The sequence below is a fragment of the Pogoniulus pusillus genome, chromosome 1 (assembly GCF_015220805.1).
Source record: "Pogoniulus pusillus isolate bPogPus1 chromosome 1, bPogPus1.pri, whole genome shotgun sequence".
Lineage (NCBI taxonomy): Eukaryota > Metazoa > Chordata > Aves > Piciformes > Lybiidae > Pogoniulus > Pogoniulus pusillus.
In genome coordinates, this window is record NC_087264.1 from 30006326 (window position 1) to 30019284 (window position 12959).

Below are 12959 nucleotides of genomic sequence, written 5' to 3' on the forward strand. Positions count from 1 at the left end.
TGTCTGTCTTTCTGTCTGTCTGTCTTTCTGTCTGTCTGTCTTTCTGTCTGTCTGTCTTTCTGTCTGTCTGTCTGTCTGTCTGTCTGTCTGTCTGTCTGTCTGTCTTTCTGTCTGTCTGTCTTTCTGTCTGTCTGTCTTTCTGTCTGTCTGTCTTTCTGTCTGTCTGTCTGTCTGTCTGTCTGTCTGTCTGTCTGTCTGTCTGTCTGTCTTTCTGTCTGTCTGTCTGTCTGTCTTTTCTCTAATTCCTTTACTCAAGGAATTCCTGATTTAGCAGCATCTGGTTGTGAGCAAGGTGCTGCTCTTTTATCCTTTTGAACACAGTTTTCAGTAGGTATTCATCCCCTATAACCTCAAGTAATGTTTGGGCAAGAGCGTCTGCTACAAGCATACAAGACAAAGTCTTGTGTGGGTCTCATTTGTGCCTGCATGCTTAGCAGAAATCATCATTACAGTGTTACTGTATCATATCAGAAACCAAGAGGTCTTAACGCTTTGACTTTTTCAGCCACAAGCTTACTGCACTACCTTTAGCAAATTTGAAGTGCAAATCTTTCTTCACTTTTGACAGCAAACTGTTTGGCAGCTTAGCCTGCAAAAGGGGATTAGTGACATCTCTCCTGCAGGTCTGTGGTGGAAACTAATGATGAAACATTCTTCATGTAGAATCTTAAGTGAAAGAAGCCTCCCGCATCTGCATCAGCCACCAAATCTGATGCCTTTGTTATTTTGAATTAGAATAATCAGTGTGAAATGAAGCATCCCTCCTCCCTCAAATTTGCTTTCCTCTTTCTTGACTTTAATAGTTGTTTTAACATTCCCTTGGGTGTCTTTGCATCACCTATTTCTTGTAGTATAATGGTGGGTCAAAGCATCCCTCTACAGTTTCAGCATGCCAGTTTTCAGACTGTACACCATGTGCTCATGGTCATACGGAAGGGCTTTGAAAATTCTCTGCCAACCGCCCTGGTATCTGTGCTGTGTGCTGTGTTCACTGCCATTTAACCATCCTAACCTGAATAACATTATAAAGATGAATAGCAAAGCTCAAAGACCTCTTTTTACTTACCTAGGGCTTGGAAAACAGAGACAAGAGTCAGGATCTCAGTATATCAACCTGGTTTCTTGCTCTCCTTTGTGTTAAAGGAGTCAGAAAACTGCATCTCATGATAAACAGTTCAGGGTTAATTTCACACAATACTGCACATAACTCCCTTCTTTTTTCCCTCTTCTCCCTGGCCTTTCACACCAGCTTTGAGTTATGACTCTCCTACACTAATGAGATAAACAACATAACTCACTGCAGGTTCTGCTATTTCCTCTGTAAGCAAATGGTTGGAACTTTCTCTGGTTGCCCTATAAGGCACCAGAGGGAGAGACAAGCAAGCAAGGCCTGAAGATGTTAAGACCTGCCCATGCATTATTTCCATACACATTGCAAGATTGGCTGTGGAGAAACTAGGTTCAAAGCATTCAGAATTAACTTCTTCCTTGTTGCCTCTCCTTTGTGTAAACAATCAAAGATCCACACTTGAAGTAAGCCAGCACAGTGACAGATGGGGGTCAGGGTGAAGAACTGAAGTCAGCATTTAATGGGTTTGGATCAGATGAAGATCTAGGATGTGTTTTAAGTTGATTGGACAGCTATGTATTAATGCGCTAGGGTACTGTGAATATGAACAGCTTACCTCAAGGATGTTGGATCATCCTTCTATTATTGATCTATCTGCCACCAGGAGTGGGCTCTAGGTCCTCTAGAAAAGAGGATTTCCCACCTCTGTCTTTTCAAGGACACCTGCTTTGTTTCTTGTTGGACTTTCAGCATCTGTGGTTGGCTTCCACTGTTTGGGCAGAATCCAGAAGTGCTTTTTCATGTAATTCAACCCACATTAACCAATACTGCTCCAAAACTTCAGCAGATCCTTGCTCCTCTGTGTCTGGAAAAAATGCTCAGATCTGTGGTGCTTACTTTATTCAAATGACTCCTGTGTGGAGGCCTGTGCCAAGGAGGATTGATTTCTTGTCCTGTTACTTTGGTCTTGCAATTGCCATTTCAGTGTTGTGAGCAAGTTCTTGCACAGGACCTGCTATGAAAAGGTGAGGCTTCTTGCCTCTACCTCTTCAAAGAGTCACATCAGAGCCAAGCACAATCCACCTCATCATAACAATTGTTTGCAGTGGAGCCATGAAGAAGTGTGTCCAAATACTAGAAGTGCTAGTTATTCACATTATTTTCTCAAACCAGTCTTAAGTGCCCCACTCTAAAATGTGTTCTTAGGGTGGGTATAATTCCCAGCAAGCGATGCAGCAACAAAATAAAAGGCATGAAAAGCCCCATTTTGGTAGCATTCTGTGCCCTGGACCAGCCAGGATCTTTCCAAGTGTTCTGTTGCTGGTTCATACACAGCCAGTATGCTGTAGATGCTCCATTTATGCACCAAATCCTTGGAAGTAGTAGGTGCAAAGTGCTGGGGTCTGAGCTGGAGTCCTCAGCAACTGAAATATTTCAAACCAGAAGCTTAGGCTTCTCTTGCAGGATTCAACAAGACTATTTCCATGACTTGAAAACATTTGTTACATCTTCCTTCCTACTTACCCCCATATAACAGGACATTGGGTTTTTTTCATTATCCTCATTTGATTCAGTGAATCAGTTTTGTTCCCGAGCTAATATTCTCCTGGCTGCTACAGAAGGGATGAGAGAACTTCTGGTCTGTCTTGGAGCCCTTGAGCTGTTCTGCTTTATTGGCACGCCCTTGATGTTGTCCATCTGTTCACTATTGATACAGTTTCAGATATGGTGATAGTGTTCCTGACCCTTCTCTTATGTGGTCTTACCTGTTTTCTAAGGGCAATGAGTCTGGAATTGCAGACTCTATAGTTCGTTCAAGACTAACAGCAGAAGTAGGACAGAAGAGCCAAAGTATAACTGAAGGATGGAGAGGGCAGGAGGGGAAATGAAATTCCTTTTTCTGTGCCTTGCTGGGTATTTCTGTGTGCCATGAGTATCTGGAGCAGATGAGGATAATGTGAAGCACTTGGCCGTGTGCTTCTGTGCCCCTAGTAGTGATGCATTCACGAGGTCCTGCTGTGCTCTGAATACAAGAAAGCAAAGCATAGCTTGAACGCTGGCTAAGGAGTGTCTCAGGAGAGCCAGGGCAGCTCAGAAGCCAGCGATGCCAAATGTGATTCAGTGGTGCATGCAGTAATATAAACATTAATGCTGTATCTCCTCCCTCATTCAGAATGTTGGCATGAGGAGGTAATAACCACAATGAAGAATCTGTCTTCAAGCACAAGTCCAGAATTTAAGCAAAAATGTTGAGTCCAAATAGCCGGGCCTCATGGATCTTGATTTGCTCCCACTTGGAAGACACAAATTTCCTGAGCTCCTCTGTGCATCAGTGCCTTCTGATTTGCATGTCAGAACTTCATCTCTTTGCTCCCAAGGGGCTTTCTCTGCCCGTGGAGGAGACATTGCCCCTGTGACCCAGGAGAGTCTGAAATTCTATTTACCCTGAAGAAATCACAAATTATTTATGTGCAGCTCTGGTTTCAGTGAGCTGAGTGAAGTGTCTAAGTGAGACCTAGATTCTCTGTAGGCCTGATCCCAAGAGGTGCTGAGGAGCCTCAGGAGCACTGGATGCCTTGAGTTTGCAGTTCTGCTTCATGATTTGCAGGATTGAACCCTCCAACAAGGAAATGCTGGAAGGGCAAGAACAAAGATGCTGGAGACAGTGTTTGTGGTTTGCAAACTGGAATGTGATGATTTTTATTTTTTGCTTTTAATCTTCAGGCCTGGCCCCAGGTCAGCTGTACACATACCCAGCACGTTGCTGGCGCAAAAAGAGGCGTTTGCATCCCCCGGAGGATTCCAGGCTGAAGCTGCTGGAAATTAAACCTGGTAAGTATTTGTTTGTCTCTCTCTCACTCTCTCCCCCCCATGCTGCAGAACAGCTGGCATGCACACAAACCTGGTATTAAGACCTTGGACTCCATATTTGCCCCTCTCCAGCTGTTTCTCTTTGCATCTTCATATCTTACGCAGCTTGCTGTTATGATAACCACCAAACCTTGTGCACACAACTCCTCCCTTACAAAAACATGAGCAACTTGTATTGAATGCTGAATTTACTTTCTGTAGTGTCGAATCCTGGCCTCTGTTAGCAGATTCATAAGGATGTAAAGAATCAATGTATTGCTAATGATTTTCTCAGTGTTTTGTTAATAACAAAAGTTTGCTTTGGCATCTACTGACTAATCTTTGTGAAAAAAAACCGAAACCTACTGTGTGCGTGGAACAGTACACTGATAAGATTTCTCATAATAGGGCTGGAGACCAGGGCTGTGACCTGATTATAAAGAGCAAATAATACAAATTAGTGAGCATATGCCACATGTGCGTGTCTGTTTGTGTACCATAGTCCATTCTTCTTGTCCTTGGTACCCTTCTCTCACAAGTAAACTATAGGAAGTGATGAGTCTGAATGCTGAAGGATTGACTGTAAAGCAGATGTGGAGGAGCTACAGCTGTGTCAGGTAGACCAGAGTCTTGTGCATTCTTCTCTGTGGTTAGTAATAAAATTTTTCTGTATTTGGGATCAACTATTGTGAGAAAGAGGCAACACAAGTACTTGCAGCTGTATTTGAAACACTGCCAGTATAAAAAGTACAGGAGAACCCCCAACATGTAAATTAAGAATATTAAAGGAATCTATTTGACAGAAGAAGGTGTCTGGGAACTGATGACTTTGCCTCTATGCAGTAGTTGGCGAAAAGAGAGAAAGGGGCAACAAAGGCAAGCTATGAACCCAGCAATATCAGAGGCAAAATTCATGTTGATTTTGGTAGAAGCAGCTTTTGGAGTCTCCCTACCTTCAATACAGGAGTTGTCAGCAGACAGTTGAACAAAAGAAGGAAGTGCCTGTAACCACTCAAGCTGGGTCAGACTAAGGGCAAAATCTCAGCCAGCAAAGAAAACCAGACCTCACAGCAGAGCCACTTGGAAAGAACTGGTGAAATCAGGCATGTACACTGGTGGAAATGAGGCTGGACTGTAGGAAGAAGATGATTCTGGCTCATAGAAATGTCTACCCCAGACTTTGCAAAGATGGCAGTGCTGCTGTGCTTTGTTAATTTAGTAAGGTAAAGCATTAGTGTAGAGTTTGACTCTTCTTTGTTTGCATTATGCTTCTCTGCTGTACTCAACTGAATGCCAAATTAGTGCATCTTCCATGCCACAGGGCATGAAAGGCAATTAACCACAAAGTTATCAGATAAAGAGACCTCAGCATGTCTGTCTCTGTGTTTTTCCCTTGCCATAAACATCTCAGGAGTGCTACTTTTGTTGCATTGCCAGTGGCAGCCAAATAAGGCAAGTTATAGTGCTCTACCATTTAAATCTATTTTCCAACCAATTTCTGTCTAACGATTAACTTCCTTTATCATTTACACCACAAAATGATTTCACTCCATCTGTGCAGATCCAGAATAGACTCATTAGCCAAAACATGGATTTTTCTCTTTTCTAATTTGAAAATATAAGCCTTAGAAAACATTGGATTTCCATTAAAGACAAATCAAGAAAGAAAGTAGGTGATTTGTTTTCAAAATTGTCAGCAGAAATGCTGTGCATTTGAAGTGGGATACAGTGGTGGTACCTAATGCTGGACCTAGGAAGCTCCCTTAGGCTGACCTCTTTATTCCTCAGTTAAACATTGGATGATGGTGTGGAGCAAATACTGGGAAATTAAGATCCCTTAAAATCACAACTGGAGGACATGTGAAATAAATTTGGAAGAAACCTAGTATTAGCATTCCATAGTTTCCCTCCATCTAGGGCTTGGATATTCTACTTAGGTTTTAGAACACTTCTCAGCAGGTAGAGCGAGCTTGTGCTCAGATGATACACCAGTAGCTGATTTTTGTATAGGAGGCTGTTGAATCGGTTATATGTTATGTAACACATGTGAGCAGTGCAATTCTACAAGATCAAATTAAGGATAAAGCTAGATTTTACTAGGTTTTATATTTGTTAAATGTTTCAAAATTGTTCTGGTGTGACTGTCACCATTGTAGCAAACACAGAAGAAGACCCTAGCTTCAAAGGCTGACTGTCCAGTACTCTGAGATGAGCACACGGGGTGTGAATACTTGCTTGGACTGCACCTGGACTTTTGTTGTGGCTTATTATAGCAATGAGTTGAATCCAGAAGTTCAAGACTGCAACATAATTCAGGAGATAATAAGGCCTAGGATTTTTGTGTTGGTAAGTTATAGCTAGTCACCAGCTGCTCAGTAAGTAGAATCAAGCTATTGTCTTGCCATTGGTTCAAGGGTATAATAAAGAATTTAATAATAATATAGTATGCACAGTTAGAATCTACTTTTGCAGCGTTGGTACCTTGCAGGTTTGGGCAGTGCACGTGAGTGAATGTTTCATATTTGGCAATACCAAAATTTAATGAAGAAAATAACCACATTCCAGTGATCTCCTGGGTTTTTTTTTTGTAAAATACAAGTCCACTGTAATAATATTTTGGGGGTCAGCTGCTGCTTGCTTCTTAATAGAATATGGTGTTTTCCTTGTCTTGGTTTGTTTCTTTCCATTCGTTTCAAACAGGAGTGTTTAAAGAAGAGTTAGAGCCAAAGTGGTAAAGAACAGAACACTGGAATAGAGGTTGCATTTTCCTCTGCCATTGCACTCAGCTACATGCATGGATTGCTCTAGTAAAGTTGTTTGATCAAGGGTCTAGCAAAATTCCTGTTAATTCTATTTCTAAGCATCCTCTGTCCTATCTTGTAGTCCCCCCACCTTGATATGCAGGGGAAGTCAAGTATTGCCAAAACCTACTGATGAGAAGTGCTTCAATGGCAATATGGTCAATGTTATTAATCAGAGCTTTAAGAATTCCTGACATTGTCTTTCACATGGAATGGTCTTCATCTTTCAGTGGTATGTTTATATCAGAACCAAGCATTACAGCTCAACTGCAGCCAAATTTTAATGGGTGTGGACTGTATGTAGCAGTCAAGACTCCTGTGAAGAGTGGTTTATATTTGAAACAAATGCCCAGTTAAGGACAATATGTTGACATGTTGCTAATACCGTGATTTTCTGGGTACAGAGTGCAAAAACTGTTAGATCTTGATACTCATAATATTAATGAACTAGACTTCTATTCAACCAAGTATGGGCAAATCTAATTCTCTGTAGATCTGGGTGATGGTATTTGCATGGAACTTCAGCATAGAACAGCAGGAGGGCTGAAAGCACTTCATGCTTCCACATTCACTTCTCAACTGACTGTTCTGTGCAAGGGAGATCTGTGAATCTGGGAATGGATTGAGCTGGGCTGGATAGCCTGTTCTTCCAGAGCAATGGGAGAAGAGGGAGAAATTCTAACTCTCTTACTACAACCTTGCCACAAAAGCAAGCAGTAGGATTCTCATTAATGTCAGAGCAGCTGGAAAAACGAGGATTAGAGACAAAATAGTGATCCCTGGTTACACCCAAGGCTCTTTGAAATCTCAGTTGCACTTTGTCCTATATACTTAGTGATTTTGTGGTACTGGCTAGTATGATTCTATGTTGGGCCAGGTATCAATGTCATGGCAGTGGCATTACCTACAGTAAACCCTGCTGACAGTCAGGTAGATGAGAACAGATAGGGGGTGTGTGGCAAAAAACTCTGGTGAAAGTTAAATTGTTAGTGTCCTACTTCAGTTTTACAGGGTAGCTAAATACAGATATGTACATATGTGCGCACAGAGCTTTTATTTCATGTGCTACATGTGTGCAAATAATATGACTGGAAAGCTTTTGTCTCAGTTCACTGATAGCCCACAGTGAGGTCTCATAGGAGGCAGCATTCCACCCCCTTGGAGGGTGTGGAGTAGAACTTGTGTGCGCTGCTGCTGTGGTGAGAGTGAGCTAGCGTCCTGTGCCTGTAGCTGTCCTGTTACTTATCTCAGAGCAGTTGAGAAAATGCTGGTTGGTTGGGTTGTTTGTTTGTTTCTTTTTCCTACTAGCTGTTGAAGAGGGAAAAGTAAACACAAGTATTTTTCATTTGCTGTTATGAACCATGGTAGAATTGTTAGAGGCAAGTACTGGTAACAGATTTTTTAGATGCCACTTAAACAATGCCTGAGCTATTTTTAATCTGACATATCGGGTATACCTATATGAGTGTGCCTGTGGATGAATGAATGGACTCCTTACAGATAAGCTATTATCTCTTTCAACCATATCAGTTTACCTTGTAGAAACTGTGTCTGTCTGTACAAGGTACTGTGTTTCTCCTGGGAAGTGATGAGTGCCTTCAACTCTTGTTGAAGATGCTCAGTCTGTCTGCAGAGGTCCATACTCTTTAAGATGAGGCACTTCACCAAGAAGAAATTAAAAAGCAAGGGAAAGAATTCACATCAGTGTCACATACAGGACACTCAAGCAACATATTAGATCTTTGTCTTGGGACTTATTGCAAAGGCTTCTTGTACTCTACTGTAGATCATATAGTCCAAGTATAAAATATTTGGAAGCATTTCAATTCCAAAAAGGAGACATGAGTGATGAGGATAAGAAACTACTTCTGTGAAGGTTTAACCTGAGGTTTGTGGTAGAGCTGGAAGTCAGACCTAGGAGTTCAGGAAGAGCTCAGTTCTCCTGAGTTCCATATTTTTGTTGCTTTCCTTGGTTGCTAGGTTCGGTGTTGCACAAAGATGCTAGAGCCTAAAATTAATTCAAAACACTGATTTCAGGAGAATTTATATTTTTTTTCTCAGGCCAATTAATATTGACAACTTTCACTTTTGATTTCAGCAATTTTTACACAAACACATGTTGGCTCTTTATCAGTACTAGAAAACAGCAGGGTTGTTTCTTTGTGAAGGTTGTAAGGAAAGGCAGATCTTAACTAAAAAGTTTTGCTACTGTTTAAGATACACAGAAGCTTCTCTGTGGTGAAAGTTTATGTTCCTCATATGACATATTTTATATATATATAATATATATATGCCTCTGGCTCCTCTTTGAGATACATTAAGACTGTCTTAGGACAGCAGAATAATTCTGGTGCCAAATCAGAGTGTGTCTGTAAAATTCAGGTGATTGGATATGATATTCCTGAAGGGGCTGTGATATCAATGTATGCATTGTTCAGACTTCTGACAGGTTGCTGCAGATGAGAGTTTACCAAAGATACTTTTGTGCAGAGCTTGCTTTTTTGCCTTTTTTTCTTTCTCTAATTGTTCATGGCTTTTATAAACATTTGCTGTCATAAGCCCTAGGTTTGGTCAAGTATGACATGACAGCCTGCAGAGAAGCAACTTTTGTTCTCTGACTACTTGGTCTAGAGTCTTCAAGCAAGATGGAGTTCAGCAGCCCATTACCGAGTCATGTGACTTCTCCTGCCTGCCCTCCAGAATTGTGGCATTAAAATGGTTTTTTTAAATCTGCTTTGTATTTTCTCTGCATTTGGAAGTAGTTTGGCTTGTAACGTAACGGGCTGTGCCTGTGCCGACTGCTGTGCCGGGGCTGCTCCCGCAGCAGCCGGCGGTGCCGGAGGCCAGCAGAGGGAGCAGCGAGCAGCGTGCGCTCGGCACGGACAGAGCTCGGCTCTGCCGCTGCTCCGCTGAGCCGAGCCAGGAGCTCCCTTCGCAGAAACGAGCGCGGCTCTGTGGGTGTAAAACTAGGGGAGGAGAGAAGCCGAGCCTGCTCCGTGAGTCCACTTTTTACCCGATTTTCTTCTGGGGCAGGAGTAGCCTGTTTTCAAATGGTTGTATGTTAGGTACAGGAGTTGATTGTAGTAGGTGGTGCCAAAGCGGCACTTCTGCGGCGTATTTGGGTCAAGTGTTAGGCAAACAATAGGTCAAATGTCAAACCACTCAACATCACGGAATGTGGATAATGATGAGCTTCATATTGGGAGAAGCTGCATGAGCTGCATCAAAGAATTTTACTGAGTGTATCCACATGGCTCCTGTAGTTTCTGGTTGAGCTAGAGCAGATCTCATTTTCACCCATTCCCATCCGTTTGGTTTTTGTTGTGTTTTTTGGTTGGTTGGTTGGTTTTGGCATCTTGTTGTAGAAGAAACTGAAAAAAAGACTGAACTTTTTGTGACAGAGAGGGTGAATAATTTTCAGTTCTCATTCGATGTGTTACAATGCACAACTGCACTCTGGCCATGCTGAATCCCAAGGCTGCTCTATCTTGTATCTACATATGACACGCTTTGGTAGCACTTTGCAGTAAAATGAAGCTTAATACTACAAATCCAGATTGGGGAGTAGGAATGCTGGAGGCCATTGGGGGTTTGGTTTAGGTTTGATTTTTTAAGGGATCAATAGGGAGTTTCAGTGTGTAAGGAAAAGGAAACATTCACCATGACTGTAGGAATCCCCAAGAACCACAACTGTTTTTCTTTTTCCTGTGATTTCTTTAGCAAATTTGGAACCTCTCATGCAGATGGGGATTTTTTTTTTTTTTAACCAGCTTTAGCCTTTATTTATACTAAAACAAACACTAATTTCTGCTGGGTTCTCTCCTTTGCACTTCTTATTCAGCAAAGTACCAAAGTATTTGCCTAAATTTAAGTAGGTATTTACTCATCAGCTAAGACTGCAGCTTACAGATGGATCCATTTGTGCTACTGAATCAAAAAAGGAGGTTCCAATTTTCCACTAATCTTGCCTTCAGATTGTTCACAGCCAGACATGGCACCACAGACAAGAGCTGCTGTTCTGTGGCACTTACATACCCAGCGATGGCCTGGGTTAGAAAAGGTGGCTTTGCCACCAAGGGAAAACTCAGTGTGGGATCTCTTGTGAATTAGTTTCTTCCTTTCACACACATATTTAACCAGCTTATATTCAATCTCATCCAGCACCTCTAAATTCTTCCCACAGTAGACTCTCTTGCTGGCCCAAATCTCTGGTCAGATAAAGTATGCTTTCTTAGTAAGAATACCTGTCACTTTCTGCATGTCTTCACTGTCACTCAGTTGTTATGTAGAAGTCCTACAGTGAAGTATCTTTGTCTCATTGCCAGTCTGCAGTAGAGCTTCCAAACTCTGCATTTAATGTTCTGCCTCACTATCATGTTCTTGCATTGCCTGTACCCAGTACGGGTCTACACAGCACCAGGGATAACAGCGTATGTCTTTTTCTCTCAGCTTCTTCATGTGTAAAATGGAGATGCTAAAAGGCACTTGTCCATCACAGAGAAGTTCCTAATGGGTAGTTAGTAAATATTTCTGGATAGTACTTGAGGGCTAGGGGAGACTCTTTTATTTAAAGGACTGGAAGTATAAAACATGCCACTTGCCAAACCTTCAAAGTGGCAGTATTAAATATTTTGGCCATCAGCATGAAGCAAAGGTAGTGTGAAAGTACATGAGCTCTGGTGCAAAACCTGAGCTTATGTGTACCAGGATGGTGATGAAGAACAAGTACTGTGTTGCACACATATATATATACAAATAAAGAGACTCACTATAGGAGAACTGTTGAGCCAGTTTTTGCAAGGGTAGCTGTGCAATGTGTCAGAAAAATATCTCTGGTTTTGCACAGTGTAACTTTTCTTGCTGTGTTTTGCCCAGTGCGGAACTGGGCTTCTGTATGTCATGGCTGCCGGGGCTGTGGTAACTTCTCCTTCAAATCATGCGTTGTTCTTGCTGGATATTACATGTGATAAACTGCCAATTCTTAGAGTAATTCTGGTCAGTAGGCTCAAGGATGTGAGTATTTTTCCCCAAATGGGGTTTCATGATTTGTAGGTATGGAAATAAACCACGCTGATTTCTAGAAAAGCAAATAATGTTCTATATATAGTCCAGTAAAGAAAACAAAAATAGTGTTTCTGCTGCTTTAGTCCACAGTCATGCTGCTAGAATTTACAGGATTTGTGTACATAATTTTTCTTTCATTTGTGGGATCTGGAACAGGTCACTACAAGTACTTTATATGCACCATTTTAGCAGGAGAACTGTTGTTTAGCTGGGATTGCTCATATGAATCACCTGGGATTACTCCTGCTTCATGTGTGGCTGAGCCAGTTTGTGTAATTAGGAGAAAGCTGTGTGAAGGAGCCACCGAGCTTTGGAACCTCCCTAGGTTTTGATCAAAAGCCCATTGAAACCAGAGCCCTCTGGCTGTAGTCATCAGGCTAAGGTAGAGGCAGCAATTGAATGAGATAAGGTGATTATGGAAAATGTTAAATCTGAGTATTTGAGTTCTCTGGGTCTTGTCCCTGAGAATGAGAACCTAGACTGCCTCTGTAGTGACCCACAGCCACAAAGCTGTTGTAATTTCTGAAGCAATGCAGCCACTTAGAGGTGATTTTTCCACCTGCTGTGTTTAGTATATTTGTGAAAATGGAGTTACGATGACTTTGGAGCCAGACTCTTGAAAAATGTTTTGGTCAACTACAGTAGACCATTAAATTGAAGGAATTAGTTGTGCTTAGGACCTCTTCAGAGCCTCTGCAGTATGACTGCAACTCATCTCTTGGGGTTTGATTTGCAGGAGGTGAGGAAAGTTTGGAGGGCTCGGGCAACTGAGATGGCAGTGGCTTGGAACACCTGGGCTGCTTGCGAGGGATCTTAAGGTGCCACCACATTTTCTGTGTTATCCAGCCCGTTACTTTGCTCTTTTGCTTTCCTTGGCTACTGTGAGTTTGACCTACATCTGGCTGCTAGGACACGTCTTTGGGAAGAGGTTTTGCAGCATGTGCCTATTAAGCTGCCAAGGCCTCACTGTGAATGCTGTGTCTCTAGGAGACATATTGTTCCTACTAGGAGAGGTAGGAAGTTAACATTAATTTTGTAAATAACCATCAGGATGACTTCTGAAGTAAGCAGATTTAACCTTAAAAAGAGAGGTGTGCAGGTGAGCTGAGGATGGGATTCTCTTTAGAGAAAAGGTGGCTTTTGAAAGGGTGTTTTGGCACTCTGAGCTGGGGAGG

At 42.0% G+C, this 12959-nt stretch overlaps 1 protein-coding gene across 10 annotated transcripts in view; it reads left to right on the top strand.

The window, feature by feature from the left end:
• The window catches only part of DPF3 (double PHD fingers 3), a 188840-nt gene that overhangs the window by 97833 nt on the left and 78048 nt on the right, over positions 1-12959 (top strand). For all 10 annotated transcript variants that reach the window (XR_010303034.1, XR_010303031.1, XM_064147092.1 and 7 more), the window contains one exon: positions 3794-3901. Coding sequence is in view for 8 of the 10 variants with exons in the window: in XM_064147092.1 (XP_064003162.1) it covers positions 3794-3901 (108 nt within the window). In the remaining 2 variants the exon portion in view is untranslated. The remainder of the gene's footprint in view (positions 1-3793; positions 3902-12959) is intronic.